Raw genomic sequence first — 25,219 nt, forward strand, 5'->3', positions numbered from 1 at the left:
TGACATCCCTTGTTGAAAGCCAAGATGTAGAAAGTTTCACATAAAATTGAGAAATATTAATCTACATTGCGGAGACTGAAATTCTTTTGGAAAAATAATGAAAGATATATAGTAAAATTACAAGTTGAAAAATGTAGAAAAGGATACATTCATAATTTACAAAACTTGTTGCACTTATTGTCTTTGATATCTTATTTCTGTTAAGAGATTGCTCTAAAGACGATAATATAAGCTTTTTTTTAAAGGCTAAACTTGTATACAAAATGAAGTCGCATTCCTTTAAATTAAGAATCGGCTAGGCAGCCTTGTATGCCATTTCTATGGAATATTTTAGGGTTCATGTATATCATTTATTAAAAAAAAATTAAGTGTAGCGCACATATCAACATATAGTTAAGTGTGTTGTATTTATATCAAGTTTGATACAAAGGTGGTTGTCATGGACGCCTATACAATACAATCGAGGTGTGTTTTCGAGCGTTGCCGGAAGACCCGAGAGTATGGGTTTTCCACTTTCGGTTTGGAATGAATGCAAATACCTTTTAAAACAGTTGCGTTCATAGTAACAGTATCATATCTTGTATCTTTTTCTGCAATTGCGTAAGTAAAAGATTCTTTAAGTGTAATATATGTGTTGAATAAGTAATGTATAAAATATTTTTTTTTACCACGAAATGGTCTACAAATTGGGTCATGTCGTTTGTTTGAGTCATCAAATATTTTGTCGATTAAAACTTCTTTCATTTATCGATATTAGAATTATGTTGTTATTCAAATGACAACAAAGTACTGGTCCAAAGATATTTTATTATAATTACACGAATACGCTATTTTTTTACAAGTAGAGTTAATGTTTCAAAACCTTCTCAAAAACTACAATGCTACAATTTGTGATATTACTATACAAGCATTCTAAGATAGTGTAGATTCTAAATTTTTAAAATCGTGACCCACGGACTAATACTGGCGCCGCAAGAGGGGTTAAAGAAATATGTATAAGGAAAATGTTTTAAAACTTTCTCAAGAACAACAATGCTACAATTTGTGAGATTACTTTGAAAACATCTTAAGATATTGTAGATTCCAAATTATTAAATCATTTTTATTAAAAGAAGTCTAAAAAAATAAGAAGATATAGTGAATACCTAATAGTGATCAATACCTAATAGTGATCAATTTGTCATATTCAAATACATGTAGTGAGGTTATAATTTTTTAGATTAGTCATTTTTAATTTCGATCCCGACATAAATGAGAAACATTAAATCGTTATCGCAGTTCTTTAAAGGAACTTGGACACGATTCAAGATCAAAAATTTCATTTTGATTTTTTATGTATAAAATGATTAACTGGTGCATTTTAAATGATTGACCAAAATATTGAATGTTAAAGTCAAGTTATAAGCGAGATACAGAGGTAATAATTGGTTGTTATGTACTAAACAAAGCTCGAGTCTTATAGTTGTTTACCAAAAATGTAATGTAGAAAATTAGCATTTCTTAGACAAAAAGACGTGTAAAAAACAAGTTAAACTAATTCAACATCTTCCTAAATACTATTATTAACAAAAGAAAGTTACATTTGATCGATACTTACACCAATACAACACATGTGTAAAAAAAAAAATGACAATATTGAGCTTTGTTTACAAAACAAAGAACTATGAACTCTGTATCTTGCTTAAAATTTGATATTTGACTTTCAAATTTCGACATAGCATTATAAACTTCTATATTTATCAGCAAAAACATTGAAAATGGAAAAATAAAATTTGAAAATTTTAAGTCAAAACGTGTCCAAGTCCCTTTAAATTCAAACAACTTTAAAGGTGTGGATCTAAGTTCTTACGAAGTTTTGAGTCACGATTACACATCAGAGACAAAGGAACAAACGATAGTAAAGATTATGGAAAGAAAAGGGTATTTTTTTTTACAATGTAGGAATCACTGATAGACTATGATGACTTTCCATGTTTAGTTTAGTTTAGTTTATAAAACAGATGAGAATGCATTATCCAATGACAAACAGTGAAGGTTCATCGAAATACCAATATTTTTTCGATGGATCAAAAAAGATTATTTTTTTAAAAATACGATTTCACAAAACAGGGACGAATACCGACTCTCAATTGTTTAATATGAGATTACTGTATGTTTATTTTAAATGAAATGAGAAAAATTGTTTTGACTACAAATAGGGAATTTCAGACCTTAAAACTTGGCCGGTCTCATTTGATGTGTAATATAATAGACCAATCCACACTTTGCAAAAGTTGCTTCCCTTTGCAGGGTCAACCAAAAGGTTAAAAGGGAAAAACCAAACTTTCCTCCTTCCCGCGTAAGTGGGTTATGTTAATTTTTCCTGCAATGATCGCTACCTTCATAACCCGCATGAATCATCAAAGAAAGCATTTTATTGTTTATATTAACATCTTTCTTTAACTAATTAATAAATTGATTATGAAAAGTTAGTAAAATTCACTAAATTACTGTTAATGTACATAAGTACGTTAGCTAAAAGAAACATCCAAATCGTCGCTTGTGAGACTTTGAGTCTGGCATCATCATGATTATTTCGTGCAGTCCGTGAGTTTACTTAGGTCGCTGTAGATTCAGACCAATCGATAAACAAGGCGTGTCAATTTCAGTCCTGTCACTTTCAGCCGCTGTAGATATCGACCAATCGATAAATGGGGCTTGTAAATTTCAGTTTGGCTGTTTCTATAGAGCTATGAATTGACTATATTTTTCCGTAAGAAAAAGAGGAAATTATACATGGTAGATGTTAATATATGTAAATCAATTAATTGTGTGTTCGATCTATTTCCTCTTGAAAATGAAAATCGTAGGTAGAAATGAAAAACTTTTAATGATAAGCCCACTAGTAACGCTTCATAAAATACGGCAAAGATTCTGAACGTAAATTTTAAAATTTCCATGAAAAGGTGTTAGTAAAGTCTTTTGAAAATAAACACAAGTATTCACGTGATGGTAGAACGAGTCTTATATTTGATGGAAGAGCTGCCTGCTTGAAGTTTATGTGTTAAGTAAAAATGCGGTCAAGAAAAAATTGGAGACTAAACACGAAAATGTATTGGGTCCTTTCCATCTGAAATCCAGGGAAAGGTTAAAGAGCACCTGACCAAACATCTCCAATGCTCTCGGCAAATCAAATCCTAGAAAATGTTACATATTACGTTTGTTAAAAACGACAAATGACGGTTCTTCCCCTAATATCTATTTAGAAAGAATAAAACTGTTTTGTTCCTGATAAAAGCTTTTATTTCCTACATTATGTACATTGACTCGGCGCGTCCTTGAACAGGATATTGTCTCGTATGAATAATTGGTAAGTTATTGCTGAAGCATTAGAAATTGAAACGAAAGAGTTGGTATATAATTGCTGACTTTAAAAGAAATTAACAACAACAAACTAGTTCAAACAGATCATTTTTATATATTGTTATGGCCTAATTTAATAATGAAGATCGATAAGAAAGTGCACTTAACATGTGGACTTGGCCTTTCTGTTGTACACATCTAGTAGGCAAACCTTATTGTCAGATAATACACACAGAAGTAAGTCAGTATGGCATACATAGTGTTCATGAGAGAAAATATAAATTTTCTCGAAAATACCAAAAAGACACAAGATATTTTCACTTTTTAACAATATTACTGCGTATGGTTACAACGCTTAAATATTTTCGCCTGGAATTAAGAATTTGTATATCGGTGAAATAAAAAATATTGCAGTTTCATAAGTTCCTAACCTATAGAATAATGTATTGTCAGTAATAATTATCACAGTGAGAACTTCGAAGGTGTTTGGCATATAGTAACACTTAAATTTCTTAATGTGTTCCCCAGCTATATGCTCCCCCTGATGCCATGCAAGGGAAGAATTAAATTATTGTCAAAGTTACTATTTCTGTTACTCTTAGAGACTGGTGGAAACAGCATTTTATTACAATAATTTTACCTAGCCAGTTTTTTTTTATGTTTTTGTATTACTTGTTTGCGTTCAACAATATTGTGCAGTCAAGATGCATGATGTAATACGGTACATTGTGTAACAAATTCATGTACACGCATAACGAATATCGACTTCAATGCTTATGCATTGCCACGTTCGCATCAGCAGTTAATGAATTAAAATAAATATTCACATTATAAGATAAATTATCTTAAATCAACACATGTCTAATATGACAATCTCCATGAAAATAATGAGAACGAAAGAACGACCGAGAGAAAGAACCGAATTTCGTATGCCAGGAAATATTCGGTCGTCCAGTTTCTTTTTTGCCCCTTTTGCCCTATTAGGCAATCTTAATTCTTTCATACAAATATTTACAGTTTTATCTGCTTATAAATGTGTCTGAGCGGCTTCAAAACGGGGCGAAACCGTTTGCAACTGTAGAAAAGCGAAAAACGCGGGGCGAAAATATTAAACCCTGTATACAATATTTTCATATCATGAAAACTGGTATAATATCGAAGGAATGAATCAACAAAGAAAACACAGCACTCGACAAGGCTGTTGTTTAACATGTTACAAAGGACTATCGACTATTTCCTCTCAAAAAAATACATACATAGCCTCCAATATTGATCTATAATTAATTTAAGCTGGCTTTATTACCGTGTCAAGGTTTTTATTAAGATACATACATACTTGTCTTTTTATTTTATTAATCACAATCTAAGCCTTACATGTAAGTATAATTTGTTCTGAACTTGTTGGAAACATTTTCTGATCGCATTTATGCCAAAAACCTCATTCCGTTTTTACATTGAAAGTTTCTGTATTTCCTCCATTGCATCACCTGCCCTACCTGTAATAATGATGCAGCATATCAAATACGCAAGTATTTACCCATTCCTTTTGACAACTTCATTCTCCTAATTTAAGTATCATCTCTAACATTTCAACAGTACAACCTGGAAGCATCCAGCTACCTGGCACGGATCAATATATCGATTCAAGCCAACTTTAATGATCTCTCCGGGTTTTATGATTTTTTTTGTGTGCTCTAGATCACTGCAGGAGGAGTGATCGGGCTACACATCCAGAGATCCAGCGACTAACGAGGGGAAGACTTGTGTGAGTCACGGTGCGGAAGTACCTCCTCGGAAAGCTGTATCTCTCAAAACACTGCACTGTGTAGCAATGGATGGCTTACCGGTCCACTGTATATGAGGGACTCGTTAAAATAAGATTGATAAAAGTAAGTGTTTCAATTATCATGCTTTAAATATTGGAAAAATCGGAGAGAGAGAGAGAGAGAGAGAGAGAGAGAGAGAGAGAGAGAGAGAGAGAGAGAGAGAGAGCATGCATTTGTGTTCGATGTTTTGTAAAAGAAGGAAACTAAACTGATTAGCGTGTGTGATAACGTATTAATATAAAGAGCTGATAAAATATAAGTAATTGTTATTTCGTTTAAATTACCTACAATATGGGGCGTTTCAAAGAATTTACGTAATCTTGTGTTAACATCGAAACGTATTGTGGTTTCTATTTTTAGATCAACGCTAGCAAAAATGTTGCAGCATGAGAATAGGACCGAAAGCTAGTGCATGTTCTAGTAAATTCAAAGTTTATTCAAACAAGTTGTCATCATTTTGATTTTACTTTTAGTTAAACTACTATGCAACAGCAAACATAATTTCAAACACGTATTATTTTGTATGCAGCTTTTAAAGCAACAAGGAAACAGGATGTGAAACATTAACTTGCTTGAAAACACAAGAATGTAATTAAGACTTTGGCTTGATTATTTTTTACCTTATACACTTTTTGTATTTAGATTTTTGATAAACCCTCTAAATAGACACGGACTTTTATAAATTAAATAAAAACACCCTTATATGGGCTTTATGACCATATGATGAATCTGTGGTACTCAGTCGCTTTTTGTGGATTTATTGAAACGGTGAATAATTATACATGTATACAAGAACATCCCATTCAATTTTAAGCTCCATTTCTTCCATTATTATATCTAGCTTATAGTTGTGTTATATGAACGAGGCGATTTTTGTATGAACCTAGAGCTTTGACAGCATAATGAGATTTCTCTGGTTGTCTCACACAGAGAGATAAAAAATGATGAAACATTACACGTTAAGGCTTCTTTCCCGTCTGGGGCTACATTTGGCTGTCAGTTTTCCATTTGTTAGTCAATATATCTTATTAGCATTCGATCCCATCGCGATGCAAATGACAGATCTTGTCCAGATCCACAATATCAAACTGGAACTTGTCCGTATGGTAATTTTGGAATTTTCCTTCTTTCCTGTCCTTTACGTGTCGTACTATCACACCAGAAATCTCTTGAGTGACGTCACAATTTGCCCACCTTAACATTATTTGTGTCAGAGTTCAACACCCTGAATATGGCGTGGTTCGAGAAGTACCAATCGCCATAGTTAAAACCGTTTCTCCTCTGGGATTTCTGTTCGTTAACATTTTGCATTGAATCAATAAATCTGACTTGCCCGATCTACTGTTTTGTTTTCCCCACGACATGCAAAGATGATGATCCTGCGCTGCCGCATAAAAAAGGAAGAGTTCCCCTTAGGAAGTCTGCACGATGCTTGATTGAAATCATGAAAATTTGATTAAGAATTGCCGAGGATCTCTAGATTTTGGGCATTCTTTGGGACTCCATTTACCTGCAAACTTGTGTACTTGCAGATTAGAATCGATATAAATTGGACTACAAGTAGGTGTGAAGGATTAAGTCATCGATATTAGTTATTTAATCCTATACTCGGAGCACATAATTCATTGCTAATGGAAGACATTATAGAATCAAATTAGACACACACTTTGATATTAATTTTGTTATTTTATAGTTACTGTAATGGAAAGTTATTATCGAATATCTCTTGATTGACCTTAGGCCTTTTCCTCACAATTGAAATAACAATGAAAATGCCAAAATACCATGCTACATGTGAACCGCAAACTAATTTTCCATAACCATTTAATAGAGGATCCAAAGCAACATTAATTGCAGAACTGTTCAATCAATGAGTTTCATAGTGAAAATGGCCGTCATAGATCTCAGATCTCCCGGTTTCAAAAGCATAAAACTGTAGCGTTGTATTGATTGCTGCAGCAGACACACAAAAATGTTCGAGTATGGAATTTGTTAGTTTCCCGATAACCGCGTCCGATGGTATCCATTCGTTATCAGTGATATAATTACTTGGGTTATTGTTGATGTAATCTACAAAGTAAGTAACATTTAAATTTAAATTTCTGTTGCAGAGGTCAGTGTGTAAATTTTGAAAACAAAAATGATGGCGAAGGAGAGCGAAGACGAAGACCAAATCACCGACGTTGTTTCTCACGCCGAGATGAGAGCCATGCTCTGGGGCCGACAGAGAGAAAAGAATGTCAGTGATAATTCAATGTCGTCTAAAGCAGACGACCAGGTGACGTCATATCGGGCGGAGAGACCCACTAGTCTCAGCGAAGAATGGAAGGAATTAAAGCGGCTTCGCAGTACTGACGGAACACCGGAAAACCTAAACATGGGGCCACCGAAAACGCACACTAAAGGTTCCGTTTGGAAAAATTTTGTCGCTCTGTGCACAGGACTAATGTTGGCTTTTATGTCCTTCTTGCCGCTTCGAAACATTCAAACCAGTATATTTTCAGACTATTATCTTGGCACAATTTCACTAGGACTTATATATGGAAGTTTTGTAATTGGTTGCATGATTTCGCCGTGGTTGGTACAAAATGCTCGACCGAAAGGGTTAATTTTACTTTCCTTGATTTCACATGTATTCTTTGTGACATCTAACCTGTTTCCCTCATTTTGGACGCTTTTGCCGATGTCAGTGCTTTTCGGATTTTTTCAGGCCCCTTTGTGGTCGGTTCAAGAACTTTTAATTGGAAGCTACGGAACGAGTTATTCAACTATAACAGGAATTAGGATAGAACGTTCGATTCATCAATTTCAGAGCGTTTTTGTCGTGTTTTGCCATACTGCACAGATTCTTGGAAATTTAATGCAAAGCATTACTCTAAGATTTGATGATAATTACAGTCATGCCAAAATTCCCACCGAGAAAAACCATATAACCATATGTAATAACTCTTCTATGTGTCAAGAAGAGTTCCACGTGACTTACGACGGAGATTTCGGCCAGAAATTTATGCGTTATTTTGCGGAGGATTTTGAAAAGCTGGATTATTTGCAAATCTTAAAGTTGTTTTACTTGTGTCTGGCATGTTGTTCAGTCATTCTAATAGGATGCTGCCTGAGGAAGCCAGACATAATTATAAACAAAAGAAAAACACCATTTTGGGATAAAATCTGCGATGTTTCGAGCTTTTTTCGAACAAAGACATTTCTCATGCTTGGTTTATTGATGACATTTACTGGTATGCAGCAAGCCATTGTTATTAGTGACGTCACGAAGGTAAGCACCGCATATTTATAACTGTATTGGAAAATAGTGGGCTTTTTTTAGTTTTATATTGTGCAATTTCTAAATATGGCTGCGCCAATTTTTTTGCAAGTAAATTTTTCACACAAAAGCTCCGAAATTAATTTAATATTGCTTAAAATACAATTATCACTATTACCTAAAAATGGTGCATTAAAATAAAGGTTTCAAAAACATTATGTTAATCAAATCTTATTTGCTGAATATTTAAACTTCTTCCAAATTATAACATTTATTGTACATATTGCATCATAACATTGCAGTTCCCCCGTTGTTATATTTAACTGCAGATACCCCTAACTACCCAAAGGCGTAGTGTAAAGATAGTCCTTAAAATAATTGAATAAGGGACCAATGAGACAACATATGACGTATCTTATTTCGCATTCACATAAAAAATATTGCTATCTATGCATGTACCACTAAATATGAGTTGTTTCCAGCTTAGCTTTATTTCTGTATGCCGTTGACCTTTTGCCTGGTTCTGAAAATATTACATTAAGCACGTTTTTGCCCAAAAAATAATATGTATCTGAATTACCTTAGATGCAATATATGTACATGTGCTTTCATCATCATTGATGTCTAAAAGTTTGCTTTTCCATCATAGATTCCATTCATTTCTAATTGTCATTGTGTGATGGATATTTCATTATGTTGTGGATGTAGATATCTTAAATATTTGTTTTTTTTTAAGAATCTTAAGTTTGCATTTCTCTTGAAAATGAAAAATACTCTCTCATTACACTCATTATTTCAGCCAATTTTTTAATTTGATTTAATTCTACATATCTAGAAACTTTCTTTCAGAAAGGCTAGAAAATAAGAGATTTGGGTTACATGTTCCGATCAGCTATATGATTTTACGAAAAAGCACGATGTGGATGTAAATGCATCAGGATGCTATATGAATATTCATTGACCCATTCCAATGGCGTTAAAGTGTCAGAAACGTTTTGGATTATAACAGGGCTAAGTGTCTTGTAGACTGAACTTGTTTCGTTCAAATAATGAGACCCACATGACACATAACAGTTCTTGCTCGTAAAATAAAGAGTCTTTGGATGGGTCCTCGAGAGACTGAAGTTCACGATTTGTATTGGTTTTGCGTTTAACATTCTGTTTTATTCCACAATAAGATTTCCCTTGCTATTAAGCGTCGTTAACAGATTTCTTGATTTTGTTTTATCTTAAGTCTGCTGCACCAACCAATTAATCTTAAGATCCAGAAGTTTTACAAAAGCATGGTTTTAAATCGATCATCGAGCTCATATTTTCCCTAGAATGCTTCAAGGGTCATCTGAATTGATCTAGTGATAATCTTGATACAACAACATAATCGAAAGGATTTGTTAAGATTGAAACCACCAGACTTTAAAAAATGTTTACGTACCATAACCACCATAATACAGGATTTTGTTTGTTTCCAGATGTACGGGACGAACACATTAGGACTGGGAATGATTGGGTACATCATGATGTGCTATGGAACCTCTCAGCTGGCCATGTTGTTAATCATTGAAAAACTGCAGAAGAGACTAAAACCAGTTGTGTTTGTTCTGAAAGGTAACGGGATATAGTACTGAATCTATCTACGCAATGAAATAAGTCTTAGTTAGCAACACTGAGTGCACAAACAAGGTGCCAAATATTAAAGATAGAAAAATAATTTTTGTTTTAAAGACTTGCATTTGTGTATTCATGTAATTTAATGAAATATGATTGTGTAATGTTATATAACAAAAAATTCTGTCGTTGGCAGTTTCATTATTTTGCCATAAATGTACAATATGAATATTGATTTTATAGACCATGAATGAATCACTATATATTATGACATATCTATGCAAACAACGGCCAATGAATTATATACATCCTTATCATACAAATATCGATTTTCACTGGTACGCCGTTTGTGATATAAACATTTCATTAAATATGCCTAAAAGTTTATCTAAAAAAGATTATTCTTAATACGGAGACATGGTGACACAACAATTGCTTAGTTCCTTGATACAAATAAATTTAAAATACCTTATAAATCTAATGTTAACATGCTCATTCATAATTAAATGGTTAAATTGGTTAAGATTCTCTGACTGATATGCAAAATCAGAGTTACATAGGAGTATACAGTATATGATGATCCGCAGACGTCGAAACAGGTGCTACAATTGATGGATTTTATGTGTATCATACCTCTCAAGACTAAAACATCCGCACGTACGTTTTCCCGCCAAAAGTGCAATATCTAGAATATTCAAATATGTCACCTGATATGACATTGCTTGAAGAGTTTATTACCTTGGCACTGGCATTATCATCTGGCACAGTGGTCATTGTTTTTTTTCCGTTCCATCATATTATAGGATGCAGCACTCCTTCAACTCTGTAAGCATACTATGATTCTAAATCGTTAATGTATCATGTACCATATTATTTTCTCGTGCAAATTAGTTCTATCTAATTGGCGAATAAAGATGTTTAAAAATTGTTTTCTTTGAATGATAAATGAACATTTTTTTTTTAAAATGAAGATCAAAGCAAAGAACAATTTTGCGTGAAAATTAAATTGTATATTAATATGTTAATGTAAGAAAAATTATAATAAAAACCGGTTATGGGTGCCATTTTGCACTACGTGTATATCTATATATCTAACGAAATTTAAATTTCAAACACGTGACGCATATATCAAATGACCTAACATTATTCTACTTTGAAGCTAAACATATTCATACTATCTATTTAAAGCTGCTTGGTCCGATTTATTTGTTATAACAGTATCAATTTTTTTTCCATACAAACCATTTATCGTAGAGAGTTATGGACTTTCTCCTATTTAAACCAGCAGAATCAATCTCCTTTCAAAGTTAGAAATATTCAAAGTAAATAAAAATAATTTCTCTTTGGGCAAACGAAAAAACAAACTAAAATGCATCACGGGAATGTTTAGAAAAAGAAACCATTTGGTTTCGTCCCCCGAATGATTCGGGTCATTCAACACGCATGCTCTGCATCGATTGTAAAGAAAACAAACTTCAGAAATATTAGCGAACAAAACGTACACATGTTTATTTGTAATTTGTCTGATCATTTCGACCTTTATTCAAAGCGATTCAAAGCGATGACAAAGTCGTAATACAACCATACCCGCCTCGTCGTCAGGGGTGAAATATAACATGAGGCGAAATAACGCGGTACCCTTTTATGTCGTTTGTTTTGTAAGCAATAATGTGTACGTATTTTTCTTCATTGAAATTTGGCTTAATTGACTGGGAAAACTACTGCAATGTCTATTAGTATACATATACTAAGCATAACCATCGTTTAAAAGCGTGCATAAAATTTGATAAAAAATCGGACCAAGCAGCTTTAAGTAAAGAAAAGGGGTGCATGTGCATAAGGTTTAATCAAGATTTACAATAACTAGAATTGAATCATAGATCGCTGTCCTCTGGAACTTAGCTTAAATGAATTTGTTTCCTGTGAGATTTTCTTTAGGAAGCTTATTGATCGGGTATATGTTGTGAGACCAAAGAAAAATCCGACAATCCCTGTTACTGGTCGATTTCTTTTCGTGAATATACAATCAACTGCAAATTGAGCTAAAACGTATTGTAGAATTGCGCGTAATTTTTTAATGAAATAACATGTACATTTAAACTCTTTGAAGGTTTCCTGGTCACACAAGGTCTTCTGCTTGTGCTTTACATCTGGGAGCCTCGTTCTGATTCTGTTTACAGTATTCTAGGATTTATGTCCCTTTGGGGAGCCGTGGATGCCGTTTGGCAGTCGCAAGTGCAAGGTGAGGACCGCCAAATAGTTCCCATATCTATCTTTACCAATATTGTTTCCATATCACCTCCATTTGTTTCCTTGTCTGATAGAGTTACACTTGCAATTAGCAATATCTCATAAGTCATACGTTGGTTAAGTGCTGCAGAGGGGCAACCATTTTGTATAATTTGGCCATTTGTTCGGCTGTTGTTTTGAAGAGCATTTCTGCTCACATGTAGATGATTGTATCTTCATATTTTATTTTACATTAGGCTTTTATCTGTGTAACTTAGATCATGCATTTTATCTAAGCAGTATATATTTTGTTCCGTCTCGATAGGTCGAACCTGTTGCCGTAATTACTGGAACTTGTATCCCATTTGTTTCAATATTAAGATATTCAAAATTTTTGACATCTATTTTTTTTCATTCATCATGTCAAAATGTAGAGTGGTTTAACTGCCCTTTCTGCCTTGGCATTAATAATACCATCTGACAAGTTGAAACAGTCGACAGAGGGAACTTCTCCGAAAAAAAAATTCATCTCTGCCTGATGTCCATTTTATGGCACCGATCCAAAATACTGTAAAATACGCAGCAAAAAATATTCCTTTCCGGGAAATTGATTGCGTCGTTCGGAGTGAATTGTGAGGAAATAAATGAGTCGCATTTAGAATAAAGTTTCTATCAAATCTGACTTTACACGAGAATGGATTCACAGGCAATCGATAAATTGAATTACAGATCGCGTACTATATCTTTTCTCAGGGGGAACGAATATTAAGCGGTTTTAGCATAATAAATTGGTAGAAACTGCGTTTTTTAGTTTTAGCCTTCTATGATAAAATTTACATATAATTTTTTTTTTTATCATTGACAGTTAGATACATGCTTATCTGCTGTTTTGAATAGTGTGTGGTGAAGATTACGTGGTATTTTATTACACAGTTTACAAGAGTATTGTAGTGGAGTAGGTTAAATCATGAAGATTTAGCTTGTGTTTTACATTAGTTAAAAAGGTTGGCAAAACTTGGTGTTTGTTATTAAAGGATACAAGGGGCATGTTTAGTTAGGGGATTCAATTTTACCACAAATTGAAAGATTCCAAAATGTTAAAAAAATAACCGATTTTTGACTTCCTTATACCGGTATACATTTGAGTGTTCCTTATCCGGAGGATATAGCTTTGAAACTTTCATCTCCATGTAACAAAAGTTTTCATCATCGTGGACATAATTTTCAGAGAGTCCATGATAAAATGACATAACTAATGTCAGCAAAAATTGAGTTATCTTTCTTTACTCATATTCTACTGTATACTATGTCTATACAAGATATTTTACCGCAGATAAAACACACAACAAACAAACAAACAAACAAATACACCAGTCAGGTCTCTGACTTTTGCATTTTTGATTACCTTGCTCTTTTCTGTTGAAGGTATCTTGGTGTCGTCTGCTGCGCGAAAGGAGCCGGCTGTCATCTGCTACAGGGTGTGTCAGGGAGTGGGGCTTTGTGTTGTCTTCTTTTCCTCCATCGTACTCAGTCTCCTGTACAAAGTTTGTTTGATCGGATCTACACTTGTGTTGGGAGTCATTGGATATCTTGTAATGGAGGTGTCCAATAACCCAGTCACACCGCAGGAGAACCGAGCGTTCAGCGTATAACTATATTTGTTTATGTTTGTTTATATTTCTTATAATTGTTTCAATCTCTTTATCACGATTGGATTATTGGTTAAAATCATATACAGTTTACAATACATTTTTTTTAATTCCAATCCCTGAATTCTAATCTAACTGACAGTGACACATTATTCGTTACACGTAACTGGGTAGATCAGTAGTTTACTAAGCAAGTAGGATACACAAGTAGGAATCGAAAAGATAAAAACCCATTTTAAAAGCAAAACAAAAGTAAAACTCTCTGAAAAAGGAATATATGGATTGAAAGATTCCTTTTTTAATAATTTTGTGTCTAAAACTTATGTATCACACATCAACATTTGAAAATCGACGAATTGTTTTAAAGAATAAATTGTTATCTTTAGTGTTTCATGTGAGTATGAAAGTAGCATAAGGGTTATGTATATTTTTCTCCTACGTTTGTTACCTTCATACCTGTGTGAAACATTAAAGACAGCATATATATCTAAATCATTTAATCACTTATTGATAAAAAGTGGGTCAAAGTACGTATTTTTTTTTTTTTTTTTTTTTTTTTTTTTTTTTTTGCTGTTGACCAGAACCTTTCAAAGAAGGAACAGCCAATTGTCAAATTATATATGAAGATCACCATGGCGATAACAATATCTTTGACGACTTGAGTCTGTAAATTCATGATCTCAATGTAGCTTTCGTTTCATTTGATCAAGAAATAATCCACACATAGTCAACTCTTAAAGTGCAAAACCGGACATCAATGAACGATGTAAGAATTGTTGATTTTATCTATTTGAATTAAAGTTGACGTTTGATTATAACAAAATAAACAGCAGATTTTAATATAATGTTATTTTATCTAAATAAGTAGAACAAAAGTGACACACATTCTATGCAATGCACATTTTCTAATATCAATTTTTTTCAGTTCGTACATAAGCAATATTATTGTAAGCTTGTCTTTTAGCAAGTATTGTGCTGCTGTATATTTAAACATTTTAATCTTCTTTTTTTTCATGCAAAGGTAATACACTCTGAGCTTTGATATACACTGTCTAATTTTAATTTTGCCTTTGGAACTTGTTCAGATGTAAATTATTTGAGTTCTCAAAAATATTAAAGTTGACTCAACAATATGTTAAGCCGGACGCTGCCTGTTGTATTTCCGTGGACTAGAGCTTTCATTGATTTAACCCGTCATATGCAACGAATACAAATAAGTTTGGCTTTTGTTATACAATTTTTATTTGGAAAATAAATTGTATCGTATTCGTTATGAACATTTTTTTTTCTCCACTTATGTACTAAATGCAAAGAATTCGACTTCAAAAAAGCAAATTTATCAGTTGTATAAACGAAAAAAAAAATATTGTTGTTGAATTCACGCAACAGCCAAACGTGGATAAAAATCAAACACCAAACAACGCTTATAAACTCATAACCTTTTCTTGGAGTCATTAAACAATAACATGTAATTTTAAAATGGCAATAAAAATTGTACAATCTATATTAGGTGTTGGATGCTGCCAGGGATCTCTTGTTTCTTTAAGATATTTTGACATACCATCAGAACCGTGAGCTTTAAAGTAAGTGAACAAAAATTTCAATTTGTCTTCTGCTAAAATCTTTTAAAGACAAGTGTTTTACTGTCAGTAACCCAATGATTCATTTCCACAGAAAGAGGACGAATTCTGATACCCGTCCGGTAAACATTTGCTGATATTGATTTCCTAAAAGGACACAGTCTAAACCAAATCAACCTTAAGACAAAACAAAATTTATTCTTACTGTTTTGATTATTGACAAACTTTGAGTTTCTTTTTCATTTTTTTCTGGATGGTGCAAAATGTTAAATTAATTATACAAGATAATGGAATTCGTGATCTTTTATCGATATACATATATCACATATTAACAACTCTTACAAAGTTTTTAAAGTTAAGGTCCTATCAAATATATTTTGGTCATTATTTGATTTTAAACGTTGTGTACTGGTATTGGTTGACCGAAATGGTTTGATGACATCGTAAAATTGCCAAGTCGTATGTTAAGATGATTAACATTTAAGATGTTAATATTTAAAATAATTATAAATTGATTAATGTTTTTAAAAAATAGGAAGATTACACTTAAATAAGAAGGAATTAAATTTGTCTTCTTTATATTCTTCGAGTTTTGTGCTTTCTCGTCCCCAAGCAGTACACTATTTAAAACCATTGAACTACCAACCTGTTATTTTATTTACATTAATAAAGAGAGAATGCTGTGCTGTTATAGAATCACCCATTGATAAAGAGAATGTTTGATTTGAATATGACTGAAACTCCTCATTCAAATTGTATCTAATTCTTATCTGCGATCGTTAAACCAATAAAAATTTATATCGAAATGAATTTCAATAATAAGGTCTGTAAATATACATCATAGTAAAGGACATTAAATGCTATTTCGTATAAATGCCAATATTTTATCCATTTTGAATTTGTATTTTGGCTAAAATCCAATTCTTAAAACCACCTTTTGGTGTTATGATAACAATTTAATTAAATGTTCAAGTATCTTGAGTTGGTTTTAAAGGTTTACTTATAGGATGCCTTAGAGAGCACACTATCGTTTTCCATTTTTCTAATTGGCATTTCATCTAAATTAAATACTTTTTCATATATCGTTTTTCTTTCGATTTATTCTATTGACAACAGGTAAACGATATATTGTAGTCGTTTAAGAATATGATGATCTGTAGGTGCCTACTGGATGGTTTGGGTCAAGGCCCATGTGCTCATATAAAGCAATCTAATATCGCTTATCGCCAATATTATTTTTTGATGAAAGAATAAAGATTGTATGATAACCTTAAACTTCATGGAGTGCCAAAACAACGTTCACTGTACTCACGAAACAGGATTGCCCACAAACCTCTATGACACATAATTTAAGTGCAGTTGTCACGGCTGCATTTGTGCACGTGACAACTGCACTATGAGTGGGATAAATGTTATAACTACTTTTAACAAAATAAATCAAAGTACTGAAGTACTTAAAGCATGGCTCTTTTGGTGTGTCTTTATGCATATTGTGTAGTAAAGACTGAAAATCTCTCTCTCTCTCTCTCTCTCTCTCTCTCTCTCTCTCTCTCTCTCTCTCTCTCTCTCTCTCTCCTCTCTCTCTCTCTCTCTCCTCTCTCTCTCTCTCTCTCTCTCTCTCTCTTACTTTTAATGTCGAGAAAGCGTCAGAGAGCGACCAAATTTTGTTAGCGGCTATAAACAAAAATATGTCTGTCTAGTAGAAAAAATTCAACAGTTGCTGCCTTGAATTTTGCAACAAGCGTTATATATTAAATCCCCAATTCTTCAACGTGCAGCAAAGTAGTTTATGGAAATTCATTCGCATTGTATGTGTCCAAAATGCATAGTCTTGTTTTTTAAAACACATTATTTAATATTAATAAGAAACTAAAAAAAAGATAGACAATTCTCTCGGAATTATAAAAAAAAGAAACAAAATGCCAAAACTTTTGACAAAACGTGGCTCTGTGTAACTATTTGGTATAGCGGAAGCTTTTACCTTGACGCTGTTTGGTTTTTTGTTTACGTTTGAAGTTGTGCTATTTATAGTAACATTGGCGATTCGCCTGCCTACAGCCAGGACTCCGTTTTCAGCAGAGCCCGGCTAAAAATGAACAGAAGAAAAAGTGTGTCATGTCATCGAACAAAAAGTATAGAAGACAATTATTCAAGGTTTTCTAATAACCATTTTGAAAGACAGTTACATAAAGACCAATGAGCCAAACTTTGCGAGTGCATGAATTTCCTCTTCAACTTGTATTCTACAGGAAAATGCTAAAGAAATATTGAAATGTGTACCCGAAGGAAAAGGGTTTTCAATTAAATTCTGTTTTCAAATAGTCAAGAAATATATCATTTAAATCTGTTTTTAAACAACCTAGCATTTAACCTGTTACACATTCATCTAAGAAAAATAGACTTATAGTTTCCATGATTCATATATGACGAATCAATTAACCGGCATATGAAGTCAGTTGTTCACAACAACTAAGAGGCTAGACAACATTAAAGAAAATTACAATGCTAATTAAAGAAACACGGACCATCGTATTATCTTTCTTACTTTTTGTTTTATATCGATACATATAAAAGTAACCTACTAGAATTTAGGTACTAAACTTCAGTAAAGTGCATTGATACTCTTTTTTTAATTCGGCATTTAAGCCTACTTTAATTGATGTACAGACTGGTGTAAGATTGAACAACCATTGCTTAATAGTTCCAAAGTATTGTTTGAATATTAAGGGTTTTTTGGGGGAGGGAAATTACTGATCAGTTTACATCAGAGTGAAATCATTTTTGTACATATCCCAAGACAGATAATAGAAAACACCCCGTTTACCATACATCATATCATTTGGAGTAGTATAGACAGAAGACTGGTATTTGTTTTGAACATTTTAAATGAACAATTTCAATAATATCTGGTTTTTAAAAATCAAAGATTTATAACCCTTTTACATTTTATAAACACGTACCCGTAACCTTAGATTTAGGATTTACCTTGTATAATTATCACATTAAAAACCTGTACACGTATAACCAATTGAAAGCGGTAAAAACACGTTCCTCACAATGACCTATACAAAACACGTGTTCGATAAAGTCACACACATACACACGTGCCACTGCATATATCATGATTATAAATATAATTTATTTTAGAGAGAGAGAGAGAGAGAGAGAGAGAGATGACGTGTACCTAGAAACGAGGTCGAAAATCCTTATCAAAAACCAGATGGATAAAGTTACTATAATTGTTCAAAATAAAATCAAAATAAAATCAAAATAAAACCCTTAAATCCTTGACACAGGCCATATATTAATTCAAGGTGGTTATAATCAATAAAGGGCATTGAGTCCAGGTTTGTTCGTAGCAATTACTTAATGGAATTCAAATCTTAGATATTTTTATGATGTGTTCATGATTGTTCGTTCATTTCAAACGTGATTTAAATTTTCTGTCAATAAATATCATTTATACAATATATTTTTGTCCAATTTAAAATAAATGATCATGTCAAGTATAGAATAAAAACACAACAAAATGCAATGTGTTTCACGTAGCTGTAAAATCATCCAAACAGAATGTTTTTAAATAGTTTTGAAAACTTCAAATAAAATATATAATGACATATTTAAAATGAGCCATCATATGAATTTGATAGTTTTATAAAATACTATAATGAATTGTTTAAAAAAATATAATGAATTAAAATTAAAATTATTTATAATAAAAAGTAGGTTTAAAAATAACATGATACCAAATCACTTTATATATATATATTTGTACTTGTGCTGGACTATTGTATAATCCCAAATAATATGACACTTGACAATCAATGGAAAACAAAAATCTAAGCGACAAAACTTTATTTTTAACATATGTATACTAAAAGGGGTTTCCGGAAAGGTTTGTCATCGGGGCAAAATAAAAAAAACAAATGCAAAAAAAAAAAAAAATCAATTCTTTACTTCACTCCTTTAAAGTAGGTCCATTTACCATGAACTCACATTTTCAGATGTAAAATTCAATCCTTAACCATTGTTTAGTTTAAAGTACCCTCTTAAAACACGCTTGCACATTTATGGTCGGAAAAATCTAGTTTAAAACATTTTCCCGTTCTTTCTGATATCCTTTTCACTAACTGTTAAGTGGCAGACCCAGCTAATAGTAATAGGTATGGGTACTGACGTAAAGGAAAATTTAGGATAGCATACCTTAGGACTATTTTTTCTGAATTGAACAACTTGCATTTAATGATAAACTATAAATTGCGCTACTTTTGAATAGTAAGTTGCTATTTTGATGTTTAACTATTTGGAATTTGAAATGGAGTACTCGAGAGGACATATCAAAGATTGTTCAAAAGCCCCTTAAATGTCCCAGTAATTTGTAAGAAAAGAAGAAAGCTTGACACTTTCCGTTTTTTTCTATAACTATTTTAGAAAAGTCTTATCCTATTCATGCGACCACACTTATCATAAAACAAATGCTTTTCAATAACTTTCTTGACAGTTTGAAGGGAATCGTTATGTAATAACAAGTTTGGTGACTTTTGACATAAAATTCTTTGGTGTTTAGCCGAAATGCTTTTTTTCTTATAGTTTACTTAATTTTCTCTTTTTTTATTTTCATATATATATTTTTTTTAATTCATTCATTCATTGTTTACCGGTATTCTGATTAGTATCACTGCTTTCGTTTTGTAAATGGAAGAAAAAGAGTAATATACATTTTAATTGGGATACATGCCTTGAATAAAGGAAATATTATTTTATTTGATTTTGATAAAGTTACTTATATGCACAATTTGTAAGTGAAGCTAAATCTACTAGCATTCAATTTTACTGAATTCTATGAAATGGAAATTAAAAAAAATTGTATCTTTTCTCAATAAAAGTAGCTGGAATTATGTTTGTGATAGCTACATGTACGTGTCTTGTGTATACATGTAGTCCGCAGGTAACGCAGGTAATGTTGTAATATACAATGTATGCACAAGTAAGAACAATGTCGGATTTTAAAAATGGGGAAAATGTAATTAGATGATTAATAAGATCTTTTTAATTATAGACAGAAGTTATTGGAAAAACAGGAATGGATTACTGAAATATGGAAATAATATAAATTTATATTTCAATACAGAAAAATGTTAATCCAATAAACACTTGATTTATGTACGCGTATACTCAGAGCACAATCAATTGGTTACCTTTATCACCGGCTAAGGTCAGATTACATTTATCAATCTCTAATTTATCAGATATCTAAATTAATTTTCTAGCGAGATAAATTATCTTTGGGATCATTGAGACAGTCTCAATTTCAGGAGTCACCCTACCACCTCATGTACATTATGTAACCAAGAAAAAAATTCAGATGGAAGTTTTTTCATTCGGGCAACTTAAATGTAACCTACAGGTAAATGAATGGCACCCTGACATTCAGTCACATTTTCAGACCTTTCAGTTAATATTTAGATGACTTTATAGCCGAGGTTCATCCGGTGTGTATCCCAGCTGGCAAAAGAAAAATCGATACAATGAATTGCATGTACCCTTGCCCGTTGTTATCAATAATTATATAAAAAAAAAAATCGAACCCGAGTTTTGATTTCGAGCTAAATTGGTGTAAATTATTTGGAAAAATATATATTTAATATTTGTATCTTATAGTAAGACTTATATATAATAAAATTTCTTTAATAATAATAAAGGAATATATTTTGGTGTTTAAAGGAGTGGTCTTTTCAATTAAACGCATACATATACAACTAATCTACATAATCGTCTAAATCTTTTTATAAGAAGGTTTAAGAAATACTAAAATGAAAATGTAGTATTCTATGTTTCCCAAATCACATGTCAAAAAATTCATTCTCGTATGTTCGAAGAACGTTTGTATCTCGTTTTTTTATGGTAACAAAAGGATTACGTGAGTGGAAACCGAAATATTTTGAAAGGATGTCTTGGTAGTAGATACTTTAGGACATGTTTATAATATTAAACTTTGGTGTCTCTCTTAGTTTGTGTGCATTGACTTAATAAAGAAAAAAATCAAATATGTTTAATCACGAAAAGATCGATGCAATCAAAATCATGTTTTCAAAATAGGAAACATGCTTTATCAAGAAGCTTTGTAACAAGGTGTACATCTATTAAGGGGGTGATGAATTATATCGTAAACACCGTGCCGAATAAGTACTCAAGTACCAAGGTGGATCGTTGCATCCGTCTCATGTGCTGCTTCAGAAACAATTTATGATATCATACAAAAGGTCATTGTTGAAAAAAAAAATGCAACCACTGTAACAATTGATGTATCTCACCTACAAGGTGAGAAATATACATTTAAAGTGGCTCAATGCGCATTGAAATAGTTTCTCCATTCAGCAGAAAAGTCAATGCTTGATAATGATTGATAGCATGATGATTAGGAATGATAAAAGTAAAATAGGCGGGGAAATGTGCAACTTTGAATAAAACATATTTTCAAAATTTGTTATGAAAATATAATTTCGAATTGAATAAAAAAAAATTGTAGGATGTAATGGATTTCTTAACCGAATTTTTTAAAATCCTATTGCAAATTAAATTCCTTAAAGGATTGAAACAGAAATCCCATATGAGTTTAAAACCCAATCCGAGAGTTAAATTTCCTAGATTGAAAATACCTCTCCAAATTTAATTCCTAACGGAAAAAAACTGTTATTCAAAACGAAATATAATATCTTTTTAAACATCTTGCGAGAAAATTATTTCTTCCTTAGGAATCATTATTTTACCATATGATAGAAGATTAATTTTTAAAGGTGAATGCATTAGCTGTTATGTAAGACGCTGAAACCAAAAAGGTGAATTTACTCTCTGAACATTGGTCTGTCATTAGATATGTTAAATATATATTTATAGTATATTTGATATGTTTACGAAATTACTTATAAGTGAGTGCAAAAGACCAACCTTGGCATTAGCATTATGTTTTCGACACAGTATTAGTAACAAAATAATTTGTAAATGATGTCATATTAGAAAGTAATGTATATACACGTGAAATCAAAGTGAAGTTTCGTAAGATATCTGAATTGTTACCTGCTGGGCGGATTTCAGTCCTTTAGTTTATCGATTAAATTGTTTCCATAAAAACAAATCAATTGATTGCTAATAATTTTTTCTCAAACTATTTTATTTGGATAACTTTGTACGCAACGTTCACTTGTCCCAAATAGCAGATCCTAAATTCGATAGACTCTCTCTCTCTCTCTCTCTCTCTCTCTCTCTCGTTTTTTTTTTTTTTTTTTTTTTTTTTTTTTTGCTCTATTCCAATCATCACACGATTGTTGAAACTATATGCTTGTGTTTATGGCTTTTGCAATCACTCATCGTTCATCTCAACCTTACGTTAATCTTTTTTGTACTCTTTTCATCCAAGAAAGTTCATACAATTTTTTTTTGTATGGAAAGATTACTTATTCCAATCATGCCGGCTAGCACCGTAGGACATTGTTTGTAGTTTTAAAAATCGATATTCTTTCATTTACCTCGAGCTCTTATCCTAAATTGATAATTTCACTTTGCGTTGTCTCGGGCACAAAGGATAAGGTAAATTGAAATGACCAGCGAAACCTGTAAATCCATAATTTGCTCATAAGTTCAGTACTAATTCTCTTTGGAAGCGAATACAAATAAAGTGAGTGGCCCCGCTTTAGTGTAAGAAGAATGTATATCTCCATTTTTAAACCACATGTAAATATAACCTATACCCTTGAAGTTGACCGATCCATCTCTAAAATTTGATTAGCTTTATTATCAAGAAATGAATATTTTGGCCCTTCTCCCGAAAAATATTTTTCAATTAGGGTGTCAATAATTCACCCCTAAATCATTTTGATTCAAGAAGACATCAATATATTTTCAGAAGAACATCTATCGTGACATTTCGAATTAATAAGTTGAATAAAGAAAAATACATGTAATTAAAGTTAGCAAGAATATCTTTCTGTTCAGTATCTTTCTTTTTTGCATTGCATTAAGAGTTTAATATGAATTATCTTAGATACATGTCACTTTTCTAAAAATGGAGAAATACAATGTGTTTAATATACATGATTATGTTTCACTGCTCTGTATGATTAATTTGTTATTAACGGGGCCAAAAAATTAATGGTTGATCTAGTGTGGATAAAAATACTATCGGCATTGTTCGTGGCTTTCGTGTGTAACCCTTGCCCGCAGTTCACATATACAACCATTTGTTTAATATTTTTTTTAGAATTATCACGATTACACTACTAACGATATTACGTCCCCACAAACCAGGAAAATTTCGGCTCCCCACGAACACTGACCCCCACGAATAAAAATGATTCCACCGTGTTTAATATCCCGTGCTTTTCTATTTAAATCATACTTTCTAAAAAAAAAAAAATTTAAACTGCGACTATTTAAGCAAGTTTAAAAACTTTGAAAATTGAAAATAACAGGCTTTCTAAAATATTTAACTAATATTATAAAAGACAATATGAAATGCATTTTGTAAATGACAAACATGCAAATTCAAAATGCTGAAGTGGTAAAGCAATGCAAACGAGACATTCAACAGTATATGTATTCCAATCTCATTTCTTTTGTTAACACTTAATTTAATTAAGGTCTTCCGTTTCCAACGGAAGACCTTATAGTTTTCGTACGATTTCTTCTTATTAAGGTCTTCCGTTTCCAACGGAAGACCTTATAGTTTTCGTACTGTTTCTTATTATTAAGGTCTTCCGTTTCCAACGGAAGACCTTATTGTTTTCGTACTGTTTATTATTATTTTTTTTTTCCAAATTTTGTGCACGCGATTTCTCGAAAACTACTCAACCGATCTGAACAATATTTTCACAGATGATGGGAAATTATCTGAATTTTATATGTTTTTGAATTTTTTGTCGTTGTCACTTCCGGTCCGGATTTACGGTCGATTTTGTAATTTTTTACGACCAATTTTGTGCAGAGTTGATCTCAGAAACTATAAAAGATATGACTTTGAAATTTTCAGGATAGGTAGAGCATGGTTTGAAGTTGTGCACTATTTAGTTGTTTTGCACCAGTGGCGCTATTCCTTGGAGCTCGCTTAGGCACAAAAATGGGGTACAGATTTCGAATCAAAATTTCCATATGTTTTGATCAGTATCTTTTTATCAGTTGATATTTTGACAAGACATATAGAACAAAAGTAGTAGAGAATGAAAAGTTCTATCCAATAAAATCAAGAAAAAGGGGCTGGCCCCTTTAATTAGGGACCAGGAGACTCGTAAATTCTATTACGAATAACTTGAAAACGATAAATATTTTAGAATGCATTATAAAAATCAAAGTTGTTGATCTCTACATTATCGGTTTGAAAGAGTCATCGTCAGGCCCATGTCTGACATAATTAGGGTTTTTATTCTTTATCTTCAATTTTTTTTTTTTTTTTGGGGGGGGGAGGTAATTTTGAAATTGTATCGATATCTCATGGTATCATTTTATCTAAAAAAAAAAAAATCGGACGGAAGACCTACTCGTTACTCGTAACGAGGTCGTATCTAGTGATACCAAATCCTGCACAATCTTCTACAAAAATCGTTATGTGCATGGCGTTTAAGAGTGGTAGACAATAAGTTGAATAATGTTGTCTGAGGAGGGATTGGAAAGCACCTTTGGGTTCGCGCGTACGAATTTCATTGACCATGCAGAAAGTGCAATCAAAACCACTTA

General features: G+C 32.2%; 1 protein-coding gene across 2 annotated transcripts; it reads left to right on the top strand.

Moving 5' to 3' along the window:
• Positions 1-572: 572 nt before the first annotated feature.
• LOC128189185 (protein unc-93 homolog A-like) lies at positions 573-15,190 on the top strand. Of its 2 annotated transcripts, XM_052860689.1 has the most exons (6): positions 573-600; positions 5,041-5,231; positions 7,280-8,442; positions 9,900-10,035; positions 12,146-12,277; positions 13,690-15,190. In XM_052860689.1, exons 3-6 carry the CDS (start codon positions 7,309-7,311, stop codon positions 13,914-13,916), a joined length of 1,629 nt encoding a protein of 542 aa, XP_052716649.1. In that variant the 5' UTR covers positions 573-600; positions 5,041-5,231; positions 7,280-7,308; the 3' UTR covers positions 13,917-15,190. The 2 variants fall into 2 exon arrangements, with proteins under 2 accessions (XP_052716649.1, XP_052716650.1); XM_052860690.1 differs by lacking the exons at positions 573-600; positions 7,280-8,442 and having other exon boundaries at positions 4,382-5,231.
• The last annotated feature ends 10,029 nt before the right edge of the window (positions 15,191-25,219 follow it).

Source organism: Crassostrea angulata, chromosome 6 (assembly GCF_025612915.1).
Source record: "Crassostrea angulata isolate pt1a10 chromosome 6, ASM2561291v2, whole genome shotgun sequence".
Taxonomy (NCBI): Eukaryota; Metazoa; Mollusca; class Bivalvia; order Ostreida; family Ostreidae; genus Magallana; species Magallana angulata.

Coding starts and splice junctions, on each gene's coding strand:
- LOC128189185 (XM_052860689.1), top strand. CDS start 7,309: ATGATGGCGAAGGAGAGCGAAGACGAAGACCAAATCACCGACGTTGTT. Junction 10,036..12,145: donor AGTTGTGTTTGTTCTGAAAG/GTAACGGGATAT, acceptor AACTCTTTGAAG/GTTTCCTGGTCACACAAGGT. Junction 12,278..13,689: donor TTGGCAGTCGCAAGTGCAAG/GTGAGGACCGCC, acceptor TTTCTGTTGAAG/GTATCTTGGTGTCGTCTGCT.